We start from the raw sequence: 22,514 nt of genomic DNA, 5'->3' as shown, positions 1-22,514 counted from the left end.
CACACACATTTCCTCCTGTTCCGTTTGTGATGCCTCAGTGGGACTTGAACCTGGTTCTTACGTTTCTGATGTGCGCTCCTTTTGAGCCACTTCACAACTGTCCTCTCCGCCTTCTTACTCCTGAAGACTGATTTCCTGGTTGCCATCACCTCTGCCAGGAGAGTGAGTGAGCTCCAGGCCCTTTCTTGTACTCCACCTTTCCTTTCTGTCCATCCGGACAAAGTGGTGTTGCGAACTAAGCCATCTTTCCTGCCCAAGGTTGTCACGGCCTTCCACATCGGGCAGTCTATCACCTTGCCAACCTTCTTCCCGCCACCGTATCCCTCTAAAGAGGAAGAGTGGCTCCACCGTCTGGACCCAAAACGTGCGCTCTCATTTTACTTGGATCGCACACGCCAGTTCCGGGTGGATGACCAACTCTTTGTTGGTTACGTGGGTGCTAAGAAGGGGAAAGCGGTGCACAAGAGGACCATCTCCCGGTGGATCATCTTGTGTATCCAGGCATGCTACTCCTTGGCTAGAAAGGAGCCCCCTGTTGGATTACGGGCTCATTCCACCCGAGCCACGGCAACTACAACTACAACTGCCCTGGGCCGGGGTGTGTCCTTACAGGATATCTGTCAGGCAGCTACGTGGACACTACTGCCTGGACAGTCAAGTCCGGAGGGATGGCTTCTTTGGCCGTTCCGTCCTCCAGGACTTTCTGGTGTGATTATTGGTTCGCAGACCCACCACCGGGGTTGGTATTGCTGGGTTATCTATTCTAAGGTAAGGAATCTAATACTAACGTGTCTCTTTCAGATGCACAAGTTACTACTTGTGTAATGATAGATCTGTAAGAGACATTAGTTAGTATTAGATTCCTTACCGACCCGCCCATCCTCCCCGTTCTGCGAACCGATATCTAGGGTTAGGGTTATCCCCCTTTCAGGGCCCTAGTTTCAATGGCACCAGTGTTGGTTTTTAACATGGCTCTGCGTTTCTGGCGCGGAAAAGTTGCGTCTAAGAACTGACGTCAGCACGCGGAGGCGGCGTCTAAGTACTCCGACGATGTCATCACGGCGCTGACGACGGACGCGGAGCCGCAGACGACGCCTACCGACGCGCAAGGGTACTCCTACCCAAAAGTTTCCGGATCCATTCTGACGCCTGGGGATATTCTAAGGTATGGAATCTAATACTAACTAATGTCTCTTACAGATATATCGTTACACAAGTAGTAACTTGTGCTACAGCAACAAATGGTCAATTGTATATGGGTGCAGAAGAAACCAATTGTAACCTGAGGGTAGTCTTTATGGTTCCCAGAAATTATACGGAATGGCATTTCCAGACTTTGCATGATACTATCCAGTGTCACAGCTACAAATATTGACAAGCTAGATAGAAACATCCACAGAACAATAGTGAGTATTTATAGAACAATCACTGGCCCACCATGGGGGGAGGGAGAGCTCTTTCTTACCTAAGCTACAATGGTTGAAATCTCTGTATAAACCATTTATTCAGTCTTGTTGATCTTAGAACCTTCGAAGAATTGGGGTAGGTAAAGTATGCAATGATGAGACAGATGCTTGACAGGGAACAGGTCAATTTGTTTTGAAGATATGCAAGTAGGACTGTAAAATACCAGAACCTGGAGACAATCTCCTGCTGTCAACTGAGTCATTAAATCACGAATTTGAGAGTGACCTGGACCCTGACGCAATTTGAGAAAGATCACTGTGCCTTTGCAGTGTCCTAAATGCAACCATTTGCAAACTTTTACAACTTTTTGACCACAGCTTTTACATTATGAAAATGTGTTGAAGACGTCCTAACAATGGCAATCCCAGGCAAAGTATGAGAAAATCTTGAACGTCCTTGAGAAGAGAGAAACTATGTGTTCTGACATGGCAACAGATGGTGACTATAGTTGATTTTAGAATGATGTACCAGTTAAGGAGTGCTATAAGTACGCTGTCCTAAATGGGCCACAGTGTGACCAGGATTTTAATTGTGACTGCGATACTTCTTTGCTCAATAAAATGTTTTAAAAACAACAAAAAAATACAAATTGCGACGACCAACACTGCCCTTAGCACAAAACAAAGCTGTTATGTAACAGTGTTAATGTTAAAAATGTTGACTGGTTTAGAGGAAATTCATATCCGTGACTGGTCTTATACATTCTCTTGTAGGGGATTTCCATGTATAGTCATAAGCACTTAAATAGAACGGCCCACGTGCAGGGACCCCAGAGCACTTCTTTAGATATATCTTCTTAAGTGGATATTTCTCGCCTTTCATCAGCAAGGCCTGCAAAGACACTTAAGAGAGAGAAAGACAATACTGCAACCTAAATACATAGGCTACACTGGCCGCATCTTCATCGTGAAATTAAAAAAGGGCACTATATATTGGTCAATTTTGTAGTGTTTAACACACAGAAGAATCCTCTTCAGAAAACTCCTTTTTTCATTATAGATATGAAAGGTAGAGGATAGAATAGCCTCGACGTCGATCTATTTATTGATGGCGACGCCGCCTCGAAGGCGGTTCTCGAGGTCAAACAATAGTGTCTCAACTGCAATCGCCGACGATGCCTTGGCGACGACAGTGTTAGGAGTGCATCGGCGATCGATGGTGGTATCTTGATGTCAAACGACTGTGACAGTGTGTTGACGTTGCTCGCTGGGGATGCGTGGAAACTGATAAGGACCGCGACCTGTGAGCTGTCGCCCTCTACAGTAGGCTTCTTGATGCCGACCGGGGTATCATGTTCATCAGCTTTGTAATTGACGTAGAAATTCTTCCTCTCAACTCAGTGTCGACATCTTTTTGACGCTGAGCGAGCAGGTCGGCGCTGTACCTCCTCTCGATGTCCTCAACCATTTTCAGCCCTTCTTCTGCTGGAGAGCCCCGCAGAGGCTAAAGACAGAGCCCTGACAGAGTCTGACTCTCTCCTCGCTCTGAAGTCCCACCTGAAAACTGGGCCTGCGGTTTTCGCTGATCCTCTGCTCCTTGTAGTCGAATCTTCTCTGTCACGCTTTGTGAGCTTTGAGAAAGTTTTACAGATGAGACGAGAGTCATGGCTTGCAAGCTAGCATGGTATAAACACTCTGTGAGGATCAGTCTTGTCCTTCTTTCTATCCCAGTCTGGACACTTTCCAAAATTTGTCGAACTCAATGCCACAGGGTGCTGATAGTAGGAGCCAGAAAAAAGAACTGAAGTAACTGCCACTAGCTGTGCATGATGGGATACTGGTGGTCTCTGGATTCTTAAAGGCACAGTTTCTGTTTTTAAGACATATAATGGCAGCCTATGTTGTCTACCTTTCCATCACTATCATTAAAAAAGGAGTTTTGTGAAGGGGATTCTTCTGTGTGTTAAACACTACAAAATTGCACAATATATAGTATACTGGTGCCCTATTTTCACTTCAAGATGAAGATACAGCCAGGGTAGCCTATGTATTTAGGCTGCATTATTGTCTCTTAAGTGTCTTTGCAAGCCTTCCTGAAGAAAGGCGAAAAATATTCACTTAAGAAGATGGATCTAAAGAAGTGCTCCAGGGTCCCCGCACGTGGGCAGGACTATTCAAGTGCTTATGACTTCGCATGGAAATACCCCTACGAGAGAACTGGAGTTACAGGTAAGAAACTGTTCCTTTCTGTTTAATGTACAATGGCTTATGTGTCTGTGCTTGGTCATGCTTTATATTCAAAAGTAGTTGATGTGGTTTTGTGGAAATTGTTATATTTTCTCTCTATTAGGTTTTCTACATTATTAATGGTGAAATAATGGCTACAGTGCACAATTCACAGTATCAGCTGAAAACAGGTGACTATTTCTTTGTGCCACCAGGTAAGCTTGCCAACCAAAATTAATATTTCTATAAGATAACTGAAGGGCTTTTAAACATGAATTAAAAAGTATTGCTTCACCGTTCCATTAATGATGTAGCACTGCAAAGTATTTAGTTGTATATAGTTGTTGATTTGAAATATTTGAGTCAGTTCTTCCAAGCGTGTTCTTAAATTCTATGAATGTCATTAGAGCTTCAGACAGCTCTTAATTTTTGACTCTCACAAGCTGTCATGTCATTTTAAGAATGTGACCTTGAATGCACAGTAGCTTCATGCCCAAAACAGCATCTCCATTCTCCCATGGACAATGAAACATTGGAACATCCCTCTCTCATATTCCTCTATTCTAGATTGTGAGAGACGGGACAAAAGTGGGAGTCAACATGACTGATAGCATTTAGAAAGTGCCACTACTTTATTGTGTCCACTGACTGATGGGGTAACTGGGTTCCTGCTGAGCACAGAAGTGATGGGAGATGGAAATGGGCTGAGGGGCAATGAGAGGATTGAAGGGCACAACATACAACAGAAAATCCATGCCTAGGAGGAAAGTCAATGAAAAGAAAGGTTTATGATCCAGAGACGCAAGAGGGAGGAGAAACACTAATAGAGATTAGAATCTGCATGTTTAATTTTATTTATAAGAAGATGTATATAAAGACCTTTTGTTGAGGGTGCTCGAATGAAGTGACAATAAATTAATTTTCTTATGGATACTTCTAAACTTAAAATCTTTACCCTAGTATGCTCCCTTGGCACCCGACTGGATCGGTCAGGTTGTTGGGCCTTTCCTTGGCTCCACGCCAACCGCACCTATCCTTTCGCCCCTTCTGTGACAACATTATCGGCACCCAGCTGCACCTGCAATACCACCCTTACACCAGGGCCATCAATATTTTCCTCCTGATCATGGCTGTGGATACAGCTTCCACAGAGACAGTGGGACCCAATGCCAGAGAACTGTCTACTCCTCTGCGCCCCTGGCAGACCCAGCCTCCCAAATCCCCTTTGGTGTGCCCTCAACATACCACAGTTACCCTATTTGGCTGCAGAATCAAGCACCACCTGCCCGAATGGCAAGCGATAATCTTCGACAAGTGGGTGCTCCACCTCAGTCTACGAGGTTATGCCCCCCCCCCCCCATTCCTGTAAACCCTGCTGCCCTTGCATTGAGCGTTCCGTTCAACGTCAGGAAGTGCAGGCTTCTTTGGCCAAAGGAGCTATTAGAGGGTGCCAGCATCAGAAATAGGGCGGTGTTGCTTTGCCCGCTACTTTCTTGTGCAGAAAAATTATGGCAGTCTCTATTTTTGACCTTCACCCTCTCAATGTCTTCCTACAAAAAGAGGCTCACCTTGGCCCTGGTCCTGTCTTCCTTTGATCCCAGAGACTGGATGGTAGCTTTGCACCTCCAGGATGCATATTTACACATTCCCATCCTGCAGGCCAACAGGCATTACCTGCAGTTTACTGTAGGCCTGTAGCTCTTTTAGTTCACCGTGCTCCCTTTTGGTCTCACCAGTGCCCCTCGGTTGTTCACAAAGGTGATGGCTGTGGTCGTAGCACATCTTTCGGAGGGCAAGGGTTCCAGTCTTCCCCAAGCCCCGCCGACTAGCTGCTTGCCACACAGTTGTCACCCACGTCCAGACTATGGCGAACCTCCAGCATTCACTGGGGTTGACTATCAACATGCCAATTTTACACCTGACTCCTTCCCAGGTGCTCCCCTTCATTGGAGCCATTCTGGACACAGTACAGTTATTTTCTTACTTTCTGGAGCAGAGAGGCAAGGACATTTGACCAATGATCCTAATGTTTCAGCCTCACTCCTGGATGTTGACTCTGGGGCTGCTGGGTCTGATGGCCTTCAGCATCCTGCTGATAAAACATGCTTGTTGGCAAATGCAGTGAGATTTGAAGTCCCAGTAGACATAGCACCTGGGGATCTCTCCGATCTGGTCCATATTTCGGAGGGGATTGCAAATTATTTGCAGTGGTGATTCCTGAACTGTGTTTGGTTTAGCGGGAAACTGCTCTCCCTTCTTCACCCAGGGCTAATGATGGGGACCGATATATCACTTCTGGGGTGGGTAGATCTCCTTGTGGTGGTAGAGATCAGAGGTGTCTGGTCTCCGTCAGAGACACCACTCCACATTGACCTGTTCTGGAGGGCCATCCGCTTGGCATTGAAATCCATTCTTCCATCCATCACGGACAACATTGCCGCCATGCGGTATTGCAACAAACCGGAGGGGAAGGGTAGTGGAGGATGGTTTGGTTTATGGGGTCTCTTTTAGGAGGCCATGCGCCCCTGGAAATGGCTGGAACGTCAAGACATCTTCCTGGTTATACTGTAGTGTAGAAAAGCACGACTGAGTTACTCTAGTATCTAGCGTTAAATTATCGCCTTACCAAACGTTGGGCGCCATGTAGTGTAGTTCCTATATTCCCAAAAGGCTCTGCGCATTAGAATAATATATCGTGTAGTTTAGACGTAGTACTGAGGTCGACTAGGTCTCTACCGAATATATTAAACTTAATTGTGAGTGCCCAACTAGCTCAGAGGTCACTAGAAACTTTCTCAAATTCACAAGAAGGGATTAGTTTCTGACAACCGCATAAACATGACAACTTTGTTTGTCAAGAATAAGAAATCAATCTCTAGAGTCGCGGAAACAATAGATAACTATTTTACTCAGTCAATCGTGCATGCTTCGTTTCACCAGAGGTGCTGAGAAAATAGAGAGACAGGCGTTTTCAATAAAAAGTATTTATTGAACAGTCGTCTTTCTCAAGCATAAGAAATGTACTGCTACAATCGTAATACTGGTTATAAAGTACAGGGCATATAATACGAAAAGTATTATAAAGTAGTACTGTAAAAGCATGATATGGTTTCTAAGCCATAAGTTGCCTAAAACATATAAAATACATACAGTGATAAAATAATGACTAAAAGTACTCAACTGGTGCTTCTAAAATACGCCTACCCCGGTGTACCTAACCGAAGTCTAGTACAAGGGAAGAAGTAAGTGAGGAGTAGCTTAAGTTTAGTATTTCTCTGCCAAGAATCTGTCCAAGAATTCTCTACGGGTCTAATCAGCTCCGTACCTTGGTTTAGAATGAAGGAGGTCTTGTATCTCTCTCAGGACTCGATTTCCCAACAACCCGCAAGGGTAGCCTGGAAACACTGGAGCTAGATTGCTCTGCAGGAGAAAAGACAGCGTGTCTCAGTGCGTCAGCTGGAGGGTCGGCTTCCTTCGGCACTTGCTGCTGCAGGGCGTCAGGCAAGTAGTTAGTCGATCTGCTCCAAACCACTGTGTGTTTGTCTGGGCAAATCTGGGCATATTTATACTTTGAAGGTGCCAATTTTGACATGTGATTAGACTTAATAACGTCATCAAAGACTCAGTTCTTCGAAAACTCCATTATTTCCTAGATAAATTAGTATTCAGGCAAGGGGAAGTCCCTAGCTGCCGAAGGGGGGTTTCTCTAAGAAATCGTTGTTGATTCTTGGAACTTAGTGGAAGTAGCCATGCCGTATTTGGGCTCAGTCTAAATATGGTAATGATTTCTATGCCTATATAAGGATCGGATAATCTATACCTATATAAGGGCATGAATCGGGAAAAATTACACTAGGGTCCTAGATTCATTTACAACACCCACTCCACGATTTTAAGTTCAATAAAACTAAACGTATAAGCACTAAACATAACTAAAGCTAGTGTTTACAATCCCACCCAAAATACAACATACAAATTGAATTTGAAAAGGCTTGTTTAAATGTAACGTGTATAGACTAGTACGAACAAACAGCTCTCTATAGACATGAAGCATAGCGTGGGAGCATACATTCTATCATTTATAAAATACAAAATTACATTCATGAAACATCTCTGAAGTTTACAGAAAGAAAAAAAATTATTCGAGATCATCTCATAGCATAATATCTAAACCGTTTTTGTTCTTTAGGACAAGGCCAAATATTGTCATTAGGAAGTTTTCAAAAGAAATCTTGTTCTCTAAGAATAGTTCTACTTCTAGCAGATTACTCTGTGCCAAAAGTTCTATTTTGGAAAAAGTTCAAATTTGTTAGTCGGTTTGTTTTGAAGAAAAAAAAACGAAGGAGTTCAGAGAACGCTGTGTGAATGAATCAAAAGTTATTCTCGGTGTCAGGAGAAAACATCAGATCGTCTAGGCTGGCAAAGAAACCGTCTACCTTAGTAGGCGAAAGTGGAACCACTTCAGTTAGCAGATTAAATGTGCATAAATGTGGATCATCACCTTCAGCGTTTGATGCATTAGCAATGTCCGCAGTAGATGGTACCTGTGTACCTGTAGTGTCTCGTATCTCACCCTCAGTTAGACTTGCCGGTGAGACCTCTATGAATGCCGTCATCAGAATTGGCAGCCGTTGGGGGCAACACGATGCATGAGTCGTTACCAGACCGAGCAAAGCGTCAACATCCGATGGCAGGACTGATGGAAGTGTAAGACAAATGTCCAACACGCATTCCTCTCCGCGAAGCAGGCATCGTAAGGTAAGATGCAATCTTGCCAGATTGGTCTGAACGATAGAAACCAGGTTGTGTTCAGATCTCTTAAACGAGCCAAGCCAAGAATCTGTGTAATTCTCTCACGATACCTCATGGCAAGGAGGCCTCCTTCCTTTGTAGTCTGGGTATCACCGGTGACTGGACTTGCCATATCGGAGCAGAAGGAATAAAAATAATATTCCTACTACTAGTCCCAAGATGAGAGGCAGGCCGCCGAACACAGAGTGCACGAAATTTGGAAATATGCAGGGAACTGCTTCAAATGGTGTTAACAATCCCGAAAAAATCGTCTTAAATACATGTGCGATGCCGCTGGTATCAGATATGCTTAAGATTTAACTTACCATTTCTGCGAAATGTACTGGGCAGTTTGTTGAAAATAATGCATGTATCTCTGCAGAAGTCCTTGCAACTTGCAGATCATACGTTTCTTTAGACTAGGTCAGTGGCACAGTTTTTTGCAAAAGAATGACTTTCATTCTGCTTAAAGTATCAATCCGTATAGAAGAGATATTCAGTGAAGGCCATATTGCCGTCCCCTTGTCTGTCTTGCTCTTTTGATGCAATACTTGCATACAACAAGTGACCCTGGATGAGACACTGACTATATACGCATTCCCTGGCAACATGCCACAACAGCTGTGGTCATTGAGCATAACGTAGCTGCCATTGGATAGCTGCCTGAAAATTGGTTCTATCACTGTGGAGGGTGTACTGTGCAAGTGGCATGAAAGGTTATTTGCAGAACCTTCATAAGCTCCGTGTAAATTAATACCTTGGGACAAAAGTGTACCACTTAGTGAGTTCTTACAATTTTTACCACTAAGGAATACCTCCTTTCCCCCATTCCAACATTTGTGTGTGTGTGGTAAAGTCCAGGTCGACTTAATGTATTCTTTACCCAACCTTTCATACAGGCCCGCTGGTATATGCTGTAGACAATACTGAAATTGGAAAATCGGCCCTGGTATTGGGATGGTGCCATGTATTATCCATTCAATGACAGGCTTCTCAGAAACTGTCAATGGTAATCTTTCCAGTTTTTCAATGTTCAGCACCGTATAGTCTGCTCCTTTTTGTGCCAAAGAGATTTGTTTATCTGTAAGGTTAAATACAGAAAACAATGACGTGGTGTTGATTAGACGCCATGGCACGTAGCCTGAACGGAGATTTTGTAACGTCCAGCCTAGCTGCATTATAGAACGTAATTGAGACTGGTCATGTAGCATTAGCAAGTCCTGCTCTATTATTTCAATTGCAGAGGATACAATGCTGTCCAAAGAATATATTCGTTAACCCATTGTCCACTACAGAGAGATGTTTCTCTAAATTAATACGATCAATTTCTCGTATTCTTTCTGCAGTCTCCATTTGCGTTATTTTCCAAGCTTCGTTGTACGCAGCGTATATACCGGCGTATATGAAACGTTTTTGGCGTGGTTTGCGAGGTCCCATTAAGAAAGCTCGCAAATCATTGCCTTCTTTAAGTACAGATAAGTGTTGTTTGATTTCTGGAAATGTAGATTTCTGTAGCCAGTCAAGGCATATCTTTCCTACACTGTAAGTTGTTACTATCCCTGGATGTTGTCTCTGGGAGTATCTTGGATCTGGCCTATTCACTGTGAACCCTTGTGTTTTGTTCAGGAATCTATCTTGACAGTTATTCGTGTCTGTGGGCCAAATTAACAATTTTTTCCAATCAGGATTAGTTCTGTTTTGTTGTAAAATCTGTTTTACGTCTACCTCCTCATCCGAAGTGTTATTGTTGTCCGGTGCGGGCTTTGGTATGGACGGTTTATTTAAATCTTTTATCTTAGCTAAGCCAAGACAAGAAGTTTGTTGAACAGTGTCATTTAAAAACATTATTTGTTCTGGTATAATGCAGGCTCTGAACAGGGCTTCTAAACCTTGCACCTGCCAATCTTTTGTGCCCCAGACAGTTTTTGTCTCAATGTTGTCTTTCCAAAAGTCAAACCCTAATGTAGACAGCTGAGCATAAAAGTTTGCAGAATAAATTTGTTTAGTATCGGTCAACATTGTTTTCATTCCTGTCTTATTTATATTTTTAAAATAAAAAGTTTCTGGATTTGTAACATTATACCCTGAGAGGTACGGAAATTTTTCATAAAATGTTTATGAGCTACCCCTTGGTGGCGTTGGACAATGTTCCCATTGATTATAAGTAAAAACATTTCTAGGGTTTGTAGATTTATGCAAATATTGGTGACCATAGTGATTAAAACAATACATTTGTTCATAATCTGATGAACCTTCTAGGTATTCATGTTCTGTAAATTTAGCCGACATTTCTAAATCTGTCATCATATTGTTAACAGTTTCAAAGTCCCAATCATCAGAAAATGTGCTGGATGAAACAAAGTCACTCAAAGAAACCTTAAACTGGTGTGGAATTTTCAACAGCTCCACCGGGCCATAGATGTCATAATCAGTTCTGTCCCATGCTAAACCACCAGGTATAGGAATGGCAGTGATGTTTACTGATAACAGGTCTCTTCTTTCTCGATGAGATGATTTGTGAGGTTCCAGGACCAAGTTGATTTTCTTACTTGCTGTGTCCATTGCACTGTATTTTCCATCTAGCATCCTTCCCAAACTTATCACCAGTACACCTAACACAATCCAAAATTCAACCCATGGTGAAACCAGATATGTTTTTTCAAGTTGATGAAAGAGTTCTGTTATTTTTTCTTTGAAAGTTTTATTTGCTGGCGTATTTTCAGGTTCACTGGGATCCTCGGAAAATGTATCAAAGTTGATAAAATAGCCAGTGGCAGTTCTGTCAGTTGTTGGAATTGCATCCGGATTACTTGAAATCGCTGGAGCTGTTTCTTCTTTTGCCATGTTGGTATAGTCAGATGCTAATTCATTGTAGACAGGTGTTTCTTGACGAACTGTCATTCGGGTATCCAGAGGCACAAGTTCCATGGATTTGTTGTATAGTCCTTCTTTTCTTACTGCAGGTTTATCAAAGGTGATAAGTCTTTCAGTTTGAACCTCTTGGATTGTAGCAAGATTTGGTAGTCTGCTACTTCTTGGGAGTCCACTGGGCCTACTACTTATTATCGTCCACATGATGTGGTTTGACCAGGTCGATGGACACAACTCTGTTCTCCCTTTTACTAGCATGGGGCGGTAGTAATACTGATCTTGTTCCTTGGATTGCCAAGACAGGTACTGCTTTTCTGTAAGAATGCCCAAATTCCTTCTTTACCGCGATCTGTTAAAAGTTGGGCTGAAACCGTCAACATTATCGGCGCCCTCTTGCTCTCCTTAAACCTTTTGTGCGCGTAAAACAGCCGCCATTTTGGGCACCATGGCTTCCCTGCTCTCGCCGAGAGCCAGCGCGCCTCTCTCTCCCTCCTAGCTTCGCTGACAACCCCCCTGCCTGCACCTGCCGCGAATCATAAAACCCCTCTTCGGCGCTGCTCTGCCCCAGGCCCTCGTCCTGTTCCCAGCGCAACACCTCCCTTCTTCCCATTTATGATCCCCGGCCCTTTGATGCAAACCCCTTTTCCCCGTATGCCCGTTTGTCTTCCCCGTTCCCAGGCCGACACCCAGCTCTGCCGATACCAATCCTTGCCCCTCCCCGTACAATAGAAAGTTTCCCCCCAGCAAGGGATCCCCGGGTTGATCAAAGCCCCCCGCCCTACGAGATCCGATCGAACCCCACACACTCCGTGAATCGGCGGAATATCCAGCTGCGCGATGATCATCACCTGTTGTGAACGGGGCAGGGACTTCCACTGTAACCTTGCGTGGGAACGGGCTGGGAAGGGGGATTCTGAGGATGTCTTTCCGTACATCAAAGTATCGACGAGAATGTGTTACATGCAATAAAGAGATAAACTTGTGTATAAGAGGCCAGGCCTCAGGGATGCAGTTAGAGCACCTCAGAACGATACCTTCTGTCCGTTTCGTTGTGTTCTCCTCCGGAGAGAATAAAAACCTTGTTTCCTGCCTTCCAGTCTCCAGCGCCTGCCTCTTCAATAGTTTAACTTCTTTGTGGGTTCAAGAGGCGACACCGCCGGGCAATACTTAAGGATCTTATATTCTGGTTGGTAGTGCCCCCCTTTATTTTCAACAAATGGCGCCCAACGTGGGGCCCATCAGCGACCCATGGATCCAGTGGGAGAGGTCCTGACGACAAAGTGAACGACTGCAACGATCGGGAACGCGTCTGTCCGATAGACCCTCGTCTGACAGCCGATCATCCGAACTTCACTGGTTCCGAACAGACCTCTCTCGAGTGATCTACGGTCCTGACTGGGAACCATCAGGAGTGCCGCGAGGATAACGGAGAAGAGAGGACGATCGGGCGCTGGATTCGGAAGACAAGAAACTGTCCATGCGGTCCGGGTAAGGTCGTGTAATCACGACAAGTTGCGAAATGATTGCTTGATTGCTTGTTTGTTTAAAAATACTAGTATTGCTCTCTTTTATTTATTTGGAGATTCACTGTCTGCAAACGGAGAAACAACGGGCTCTCTCTTTTGCAAGCAGTGGAGGATAGGTAGGGCAGCAGCCGTGCTTATTTTTTCTCCCCCACTCAATAATCACTTGAAACTGAACTGTTGTTCGCAAAACTATTGTTTCCTGGAGATTCCCTGTCTGCAAACAGGGAAGAGACCACCCTTTTTGCAGACAGTGAAAAGGGTAGGTAACGCAGATCTTTGCGGACCTACTCATTCTCCCCATTGTTATTTATTGGTCTTTTGTTATTTTGACCCATGAGGTATTCACTGCCTGCAAACAACGTAGAATAGAAATATTCTGTCCAGTCTTTGCACCTAGTGATAAGATAGGCAGTGCTGACTTTTTAGTCCCTCGTTACGAGCCGTCATGTCTGTCTTCTCCCCACTGATTAGTAGCCTGTTTAGCCCGGACCGCCTATTAGAGATGGACCATCCAGCCCCACTGGAAGGCACCCCTAATAAGGACATGTTCATGAAGCATGGATTGACCGCTATAGCCTATAGTAAACTATGGCATAAATATACAAAAAAGGGTCAAGAAAGTCAATGGCCCCTGATAGGATCCTTCGATGATGATAAAATAAAAACGCTAGAAACTGCCCTGGGTAAAAACAAGACAACACCTACTATGCTTGACAGCTTCGGCATGTGGCGAAAAGAAACTGAACAACGTAAAAAGAAAACTGAGAGTAGGTTGGAAAAAGAGCTGCGAAAAGCAGCCCACCTAGCTGCTCAGAAACTAGAAAAAGAGATAAAGGAAAGAGAGAAAGCTAAACAGAAACTAGAAATGGAAACGCCAAGCCAGTGTCCGGTTAGAACCCCCTCCATGCTCTACCCTGATTTACCCTCGAAACAACGAGCCAATGAGGACCTGCTGTTAGGTCCTCCTATCATCTACATGCCCCCTCCATATGCCCCTTCTCAACCCTTGGCGCAGCACGCGCCACCCCCAGGTACAAACGAAGGTACCGCCACAGCGTCGGCCCCAATGGCCTCTGTGCCAGCCGAACCCCTTGTATTAAAACCCGCATCAACAACAACGTTAGACGACCATGAGACTCGAGGGGCTGGCCCTGCAAGAACAAACAGACTAGACAAAGATGAGCGAGCGGGGATCGACAAAATAGCAAGGACACTGGTAGAAAGAGAGGATGATGAAGAGTACATCACAGATATGTTCAGCTCGTATACAGGGAGTCACAGACGACATTTTACCGTACGACTGTGTTATCATGTCTTGAATGCATACGAGGACCGATATCGAGACAAAGGTCCCGAGAGCCTAAGGACTCTGTACCGGAAGGTCGATATCGGGGATGAGGGTGAGTGTGATGTGTCGGACCTCCTTACGCGTACGCTTGAGGTTTTCCGCCACCTCACTGAACGAAAGCCGGGAGCTAAATCCGCAGCCTCCGTAGTGACCGAACCACCAACCGAGCAATCTAACACCATGATGCCGATACGTGAGGCTGCCCCTTACTGGGTTCCTCCTCGGGGTACAGGGACTCACGATGATGCAAACAACCAAGATGCGAAGGGAAGGGTAGTGTACAACTGGGTCTACCAGCCATGGGACCGGCAAGAGATACTGACATTCCGGAAATCTCTACCCGACCTACGTAAAAACCCCACTGCCTTCTATACTGAATTGGGTACAGCCCTGGGCTCAACGATTATGACCCTGGCTGACATCGACTTGTTCTTCGGGTTATGTCTACCAGCTGATGTGTGGAAGCAAATCCGGAAAGTCGACCACCTTGAGCTGTTTGGACATACCTGGCCACAACTCGATGACCTGGACAAACAACGGGGACCAGGACAAAAGCCGTTGAAATCCATTCTAGACCTCCCAGATAAAATCGTAGAGAAATTAAAAACCCTAATCCCAGAAAAGAAAGTGGACTGGTCGATAGTAACAGCCTGTCGCCAAAAACCCCAGGAGGATGTATCGGAATACTTCTCCCGGTTTGAAACGGTGTTCTCCGATTACAGCGGCCAGGACATGACCACTGCAACCGGACACCATCTGTTTGTCCAGAATTATGTTAAGGGCCTATCATCGGAAATCTCCCAGAAACTACAGGCCAGCGAGAGTAGTTGGGCAGCCTCCAAACCTACAGCGATTCTCCAAATGGCCCAATATTATGAGCATCAGAAAAATGAAAACGATAGGGCGACAGAGAAAAAGAAGAAGGACTTAAAAGAGAGGGTGATGATTGCCAAACTGCAAGGGGTGACTATAGGACGAGACCAATACCGGGGAAACTACCAGACAAACGTCCCTAAGACTACATTTCCCCAGGACCGCACTCTGACTTCCTACAGTGGACGCACAGACCTTAGAGAAGACCAGTGCGCTTTCTGCAAAGGGACTGGCCATTGGAAATCCCAGTGCCCAGTTCTTCTGGAAATGATCAGAAACAAAGACCCCAGGGATGTAGCAAACGGACCGAGACCAAAGGGACAACAACGAGGGCCCCCAAATGACGCGACTAATGACAGATCAAGCAGACCAAATACGTTCGATCGACCCAGGCAGAACCAATATCAACAATCTGACTATGACGACACTCACACCTTCGCATAGGACAGCCAAGGGCGAGGGAGGGATCCAGTCGAGCTCTATGTTGACCAGCAGGGCCCTTATGTCACTGCTAAGGTCCTGGGTACCAAGTCTCCATTTCTGGTAGACACTGGCGCAACACGTAGTGCGTTATCTAAACGACTGATTCCAAGGGCACCCTTGTCTGGCTCACTCATAACATCGACAGGTTTCGATGGAACGCCCTCCACCAACCCTTTGTCTGCCCCGATTCTCTTTGACGTAGAAAACAACACCACCGACACCACGTTCTTGCTTTCCTCCAATAGCCCTGACGCCATTATGGGACTTGACTTACTGAAACACTTCCGAGCGACGATCAGGTGTTCTCAAGATGGAGTTCGAGTGTTTCTTTACGACAACCCCGTTCTGCTTAGACATTGCTCCCCCCGACACATGTTTTCCATCACCGACGTTGACGCGTCCCTGCTTGACACTCTACCTCCGTATCTGTGGGCCAAAGCGGATTCGGACGTAGGGCGTATGTTAATTGACCCAGTGCACATTACTGTCCGACCAGACGCAACACTCCCAAAACTCCCACAATATCGGATATTGCCAGAGGGCGAGAAGGCATTGGTAATGATTATCCAGTCACTGATAGACGCAGGAGTGGTAGAGGAAGTGGTTAGCAACGTTTGCAACAGCCCTATCTTGCCCATTATCAAGAAGCAGGGAGAGGGAGATGAGAAAGCATACCGTTTCATCATCGACCTCCGAGAGATCAACAAAGTGGTGGTACCCCAGTACCCTGTGGTCTCAGACATCACCACCATCCTGACCTTGATTCCATCCACTGCCACCACCTTTTCCGTCATCGACCTCAAGAACGCATTCTTCTCCATCCCCATCCACCCAGACAGCCGATATCTCTTCGGCTTTACCCTAAAAGCCCGCTTATATAGGTTTTGCCGAGCGCCTCAAGGCTACACGGAAAGCCCTAGCATCTACAGCCAGGCCCTCAAAAGACAACTAGACCAAGTCCAGTTACCCGACGGAGTGGTGTTGGTACAATATGTCGATGACATCCTTTTGGCAGCCGACACCACCCCTCTAGCGGTTACCGCCACCATTCAACTCTTGCACTTCCTTGCGGAAAATGGCCACAAGGTCTCCAAGAAGAAGTTGCAATTCTGCCTACCCCAGGTCACTTACCTAGGCCACCTTTTGTCCAAAGATGGAAGAAAACTCACCCCTGATCGAATCCAAACCATTCTAGATACCCCTGTCCCTAAGACCCAGAAGCAGGTTCGCTCCCTATTAGGCCTCACCTCCTTCTGCCGACAATGGTTACCAAACTTCAGCCTCGTTGTAAAACCACTGCTTTCTCTGCTAAACAAAGACGTCCCTTTCCCACTCCCTTGGACTCCTGAGTGTCAAACTTCCTTCACAGAACTGCGAGATGCCCTTTGCTCAGCCCCTGTCCTGGGTACCCCTGATTACAAAAAGCCCTTCTCCCTTTACACTCACGAAAGGGAGGGGTGCGCTTTATCTGTCCTGACCCAGGCCATCGGCCCTAAGCAACGACCGTGCGCTTACTTCTCTGCCACTCTTGACCCTGTCGCCAGAGCCTTGCCTGCCTGCCTTCGAGCTGTAGCTGCTGCTGCAGTCTCTATCCGACAGAGTGAGGGGATTGTACTCTCGAATTCCCTCACGGTACTGGTACCCCATGCAGTCGACACCCTCCTGAACCAAACCAAGACGCAACATCTGACGAGTGCACGACTGACTGGATACGAACTGACCTTGCTTGCCCCCCATATCACCCTGAAAAGATGCACCACACTGAACCCAGCAACTCTGTTACCCTTGCCAGAGAACGATCCCAATGTGCACCCCGTACATGACTGCGTGACTCTTACGGACGAACAGACCAGGAGTAGGGTCGATCTCAGAGACACAGCTTTCCCTGACCCCGACGGGGAGTTGTGGGTGGACGGTTCTTGCATCAAACTCTCCGATGGTACCACTTCCGCTGCCTATGCAGTCACCACGGCTCGAACTATAGTAGAAACAGCCCGCATCACCCAGCGATCTGCCCAGGCAGCGGAACTGATTGCTTTGACGCGAGCCTGCATCCTGGCAACAGGAACCACAGCGAACATTTACACCGACAGCCAGTATGCCTTCGGGGTGGTTCACCATTTTGGGCTCCTCTGGAGGGAGAGAGGATACTTGACCTCACACGGCACACCCATTTTGCACGGGGATTTAGTCTCCGCCTTAATCGAAGCTGTCCTCCTCCCCAACAAACTTGCCGTTATCAAATGCCAGGCACATAAGAAAGTGACAGACATTATTGGACAGGGAAATGCACTAGCCGACATCACCGCCCGAACGACAGCTGAAAATAGAACGACAACACATATGTACGTGACCAAGTCACAAGCAGAAAACTGGACTGACGCCAAGGACACAATTAGAGACATACAAACGGCTAGCACACAACACGAATTGACTGAATGGACACGGGTGGGATTGAAAGACGATGAAGGCTGCTGGCGGACAAAAGACACGAACAGATGGTTGCTACCTGATTCGTACTTGATTCCCATATTAACCATGGCACACTCCCCTGCCCACATAGGATCAGCCCCCATGATCGAACTTGTCTCCAGGGTTTGGCACAATGACAAGATCCCAGATTCCGCCAAACGCCTGGTCCAACAATGCTTAATATGCCTGCAACACAACCCCGGGAAAGGAACTGTAGTACCCCGGGGGGGATTTGGGGTCCCAAACCACCCATTTGAAGTCCTGCAGATGGACTACATCCAGCTAGACAGATGCCAAGGCCTGAAATATGTACTCGTCGTGGTGTGCGCATTTAGCAAGTGGGTGGAAGCATATCCAACCCGTGACAACACCGCTATGGCCACTGCAAAGGTTCTGTTAAAGGAGTTTTTCCCCCGTTATGGCCTCTGTCGTGTTTTATGGAGTGATAATGGCCCCCACTTTGTAGCCAAAGTTATCCAGCTCATCCTAAATGGGCTGGGTATTAAACAGAAATTCCACGCAGTCTTCCACCCTCAATCTGCTGGGCTTGTCGAACGACACAATGAATGAATGAATGAAAGGCAATTTATAATGCGCAGAACAATGACCCGCAGGTATCAAGGCGCCTAGCAAAATAATCAGAAAAAGGAAGAAAAGGACCAGGGAACTTTACATATATGCTTGCCGAAAAAGAAGGGTTTTTAGCGCAGAGCGGAAGTGCTGTAAAGAAGGGAGTGATCTCAGATCTAGGGGAAGTTCATTCCACCACTTGGGGGCAAGAGTGGAGAAAGCTCTACCACCCCATTTGGCTCTTCGTACACGGGGGGTGGTCAGACGCTGTTTTCCAGAGGAACGCAAGTTCCTTCCGGGAGTATAGTGGGAAATAATGGATCCGATTCCTGTGTCGCTGTTTTTGACAATGGCTCTGTAGGTCATACATAGAACCTTGAACCGAATCCGGTGTTCCACCGGCAGCCAATGCAGCGTTTTCCTGGCTGCGGTGGCCGAGGAGCGTCTGGGAATATCCAAAACAAATCTAGCCGTCGCGTTTTGGACTACCTGCAGGCGCTGCAGCTGTCCTTTGTTAAGCCCAGCATACAGCGCGTTGCAGTAATCAAGGCGAGAGCCGATAAGAGCAACAGCTATTTGTTTTCTTGCCTCGAGGGAGAGATATTTCCTGATCCTACGTAGGGTGTGGATCAGACCCCAGCAGGTGGAGACGGTTCTGCTCACCTGGCTGCCTAGGTCAAGGGCAGGATCTATCAGCACCCCGAGGTTCTTGGCAGACGTTGTAGGGGAAGGGCAGGTTCCTAGAGAGTCAGGCCACCAATTGGCTGACCAGATGTTTTCTTTCCCCCCGAACACCATCACCTCAGTCTTCTCCCCATTCAGTTTTAAGGAGTTCTGAGTCATCCAATGACCAACCGCCTCCATACAAGATCTGAACTTGGGGGCGATCAGATCATCAGAATTGGGAAGAGAGACGAGGATTTGAGTGTCGTCTGCATAAGAGACTACCTCCATCCCAAAAGATCTTATTAGTTTGGCTAGTGGGGTAACATAGATATTAAAGAGGGTCGGGCTGAGTGCCGACCCTTGGGGGACCCCACATAGCACAGGTTGGGATGGAGATAGGAACTCCCCCAGCTTGACTCTCTGCTCCCTCCCTATAAGGAAAGAAGTCAGAAGATCCAGAGCTGCGTTCTTCACCCCCACCTCCCTCAGCCGAGATGTAAGGACTGAGGGGGAGAGGGTATCGAAGGCCGCAGATAGATCGAGCAGGACAAGGAGAGCGGTCTGGCCCTCATCGACTGTCGTGCGGATTTTATCGAGCACGATGGTGAGGGCTGACTCGGTGCTGAATTCTCTCCTAAATCCATGCTGGGAGGGGTCTAGGCATCCTGAGCTTTCCACAAAACCAGCAAGATGCTTGTTGAGATGAGCCTCAAGCATCTTTGCTGGGGCAGGGAGCAGGGAGATGGGCCTGAAGTTCTTTAATACCCCCGGATCCAGAGAGGCCTTCTTCAACAGGGGTTTTACTACCGCCTTCTTCCATTCTGTGGGGAAGCTACCATCTCTAATAGCTAGATTCATTACCTCTAGCAGCGGGGGTAGGAGAGTATCCCTACACTGCTTTATGACTTTCAGAGGGCAGGTATCCAAGGGAGAACCAGACTTGGTCTTAGTTAGTAATAGTTCTAGATCTTGCAGAATCAGCGGAGGAAAAGAGTCCAACGTGCTTGAAGGGGAGATTTCTGTGGTGGTGGAACTCATCTCTACCCCAGATGTGAATGCACTAAGACTAGCTTTTTGTTCCTCAAGGGCCAGGTGAATATCCTGGATTTTTGTGTGGAAGAAGGAGGCGATCTTATCACATAGATCCTGTGAAGGGGTAACAGGGTCAGGGGTTTGCAGTTTTACCAGGGAATCGACTGTTTTAAAAAGCTCCTTCGGAGAGGAGAGCGAGGTGGTCACGGTGACATAGTATTCTTGTTTGGCCTGCAGAATTTCAGTCTTGTATTTTTTAACAAGGAGCTTATGAGCTTCCTTGTTCTTGAAGTCCCAACTAGCGTGCCAAAGCCTCTCCTTTCTCCTCACTTCTTGCCTGAGGAGCCGAAGGGAGTCAGAGAACCAAGGGGCAGATGGTCTCTTTCTGGCTCGGCACCGAGATTGTACAGGGGCTAGATTATTCAGGGCCTCGGTAGTAACCTGTTCGAAGTGAGCGACTGCGGTCTGTACATTGTCTAATCCGGTGACAGCAAGGCTAGCAGCCCAGGGCTTGAAAGAGTCGCTGTTGATATTCCTGAAATTTCTAGCAGTCTCCATTTGGTGGTTCCCTTTTTTGCCGGGGTCGATCCTATGATAATTCAGAAGAAAAGGGACCGCCAGATGATCAGACCAGGAGAGATGTATCGGGTCCTTAGTAGTCAGGCGGGGGTCATTTGAAAAGATGCCATCCAGAGTGTGCCCGGCCCGATGTGTGGCTCCGGAAACACGTTGCGTGAGCCCACAAGATTGCATGGCCTCAATGAGGCAGGAGGTGTCAGAAAGGTCAACCCGTTCTAGATGGTAGTTGAAATCACCCAGAATGGAGAAGTTATCTCGGCCAAAATAAGGTTCAAGGGCCTGAAGGAGATTATACGTAAAGTGGGTTCTCGAGCCAGGAGGTCGATAAACTAGGATGCCATTGAAAAAGGGGCGTTGCGCTTCCTTTATTGAGAAGTAGAGAGCTTGAAAACTGTCAGGAAAATCGGGTATGGGGACGATATGGCACTGTAAGTAGTCTTTATGAAGGATCGCTATCCCTCCTCCCACTCGTCTCTGCCTATCGAGTCTGGCCAGGCAGTACCCTTCAGGGACAGCCTCGACCAGATCCGGGTCGGAAGAGTCCTTGGCCCAGGTTTCGGTCACAAATACAAGAGTGGGCATACTATCTAGTACCAACTCCTTGAACATAACCTTGTTCTTAATAAGGGAGCGGGCATTCACCAAGAAGCCCTCTATTCCTACTATGTTAGGACTAGATGTAAGGGGTTGGTCAGAGAGCGGATGGATAGGGACGGGGTTAAGGGGCCTAGACGTGGGATAGCAGCCGCATCGTAGTGGGAACAGTAAGTCGTCCGGTTCATAGGAATGAGAGCAATATTTTTTACAAGGTTTAAGGGCCAACATTTGGCGAAAGGAGTAGCTGCATGAGAGAGAGGGCATATTACCAGAGTCCATAGGCCAGCCGTCCAGCGCGTCCTCCGCGCGGACGGGCGCAGACGGGCTGGACTCTGGCGTGACTCCGGCGGGCATCCGGCGCATCCGCTGTCGCGTCCGCTACGCGGAGCGTCTAGTACCCCCTTTTATGTAGGCTAGAGCGCGAGAGCGCGAATCCCCACCCAAGATGGCCGCTGAGCAGCCCTCGCCTCCCCGGGACCGGCTCCCAGCGTCAATGCTCAGCTGGGAGCGGCCTAGGAGGTAGAGGAAGGTAGAATACGAATTATCAGGTGCAAATAAATTTTAAAACACAAGCGTCTCTTAAAAACGAGCGTTACTCAAAACGCGGTCTAAAATAGGTAGATACCCTCTGCAATTCGGTCTGTGGCAGGGAGATTAAAGTAAAGTGCTGAAGAACCTCCGGCTTCCGCCTCAGAGGGTGAAAAGAGTGAATTACACAATTACTGCAAGAGCCCCCTTTTATGTAGGCTAGAGCGCGAGAGCGCGAATCCCCACCCAAGATGGCCGCTGAGCAGCCCTCGCCTCCCCGGGACCGGCTCCCAGCGTCAATGCTCAGCTGGGAGCGGCCTAGGAGGTAGAGGAAGGTAGAATACGAATTATCAGGTGCAAATAAATTTTAAAACACAAGCGCCTCTTAAAAACGAGCGTTACTCAAAACGCGGTCTAAAATAGGTAGATACCCTCTGCAATTCGGTCTGTGGCAGGGAGATTAAAGTAAAATGCTGAAGAACCTCCGGCTTCCGCCTCAGAGGGTGAAAAGAGTGAATTACACAATTACTGCAAGAGCCCCCTTTT

General features: G+C 47.0%; 1 protein-coding gene across 4 annotated transcripts in view; it reads left to right on the top strand.

Annotated features, from left to right (window-relative positions):
• Positions 1-22,514, top strand: part of CENPC (centromere protein C) — a 1,220,926-nt gene that overhangs the window by 1,082,498 nt on the left and 115,914 nt on the right. For all 4 annotated transcript variants that reach the window (XM_078676246.1, XM_078676245.1, XM_078676249.1 and 1 more), the window contains one exon: positions 3,757-3,847. In XM_078676246.1, the coding sequence (XP_078532372.1) occupies positions 3,757-3,847 (91 nt within the window). The remainder of the gene's footprint in view (positions 1-3,756; positions 3,848-22,514) is intronic.

Source organism: Lissotriton helveticus, chromosome 2_1, assembly GCF_964261635.1.
Source record: "Lissotriton helveticus chromosome 2_1, aLisHel1.1, whole genome shotgun sequence".
Lineage (NCBI taxonomy): Eukaryota > Metazoa > Chordata > Amphibia > Caudata > Salamandridae > Lissotriton > Lissotriton helveticus.
Note: the sequence above shows the minus strand (reverse complement) of the source record. Positions and strands in the feature narration are given on the sequence as shown.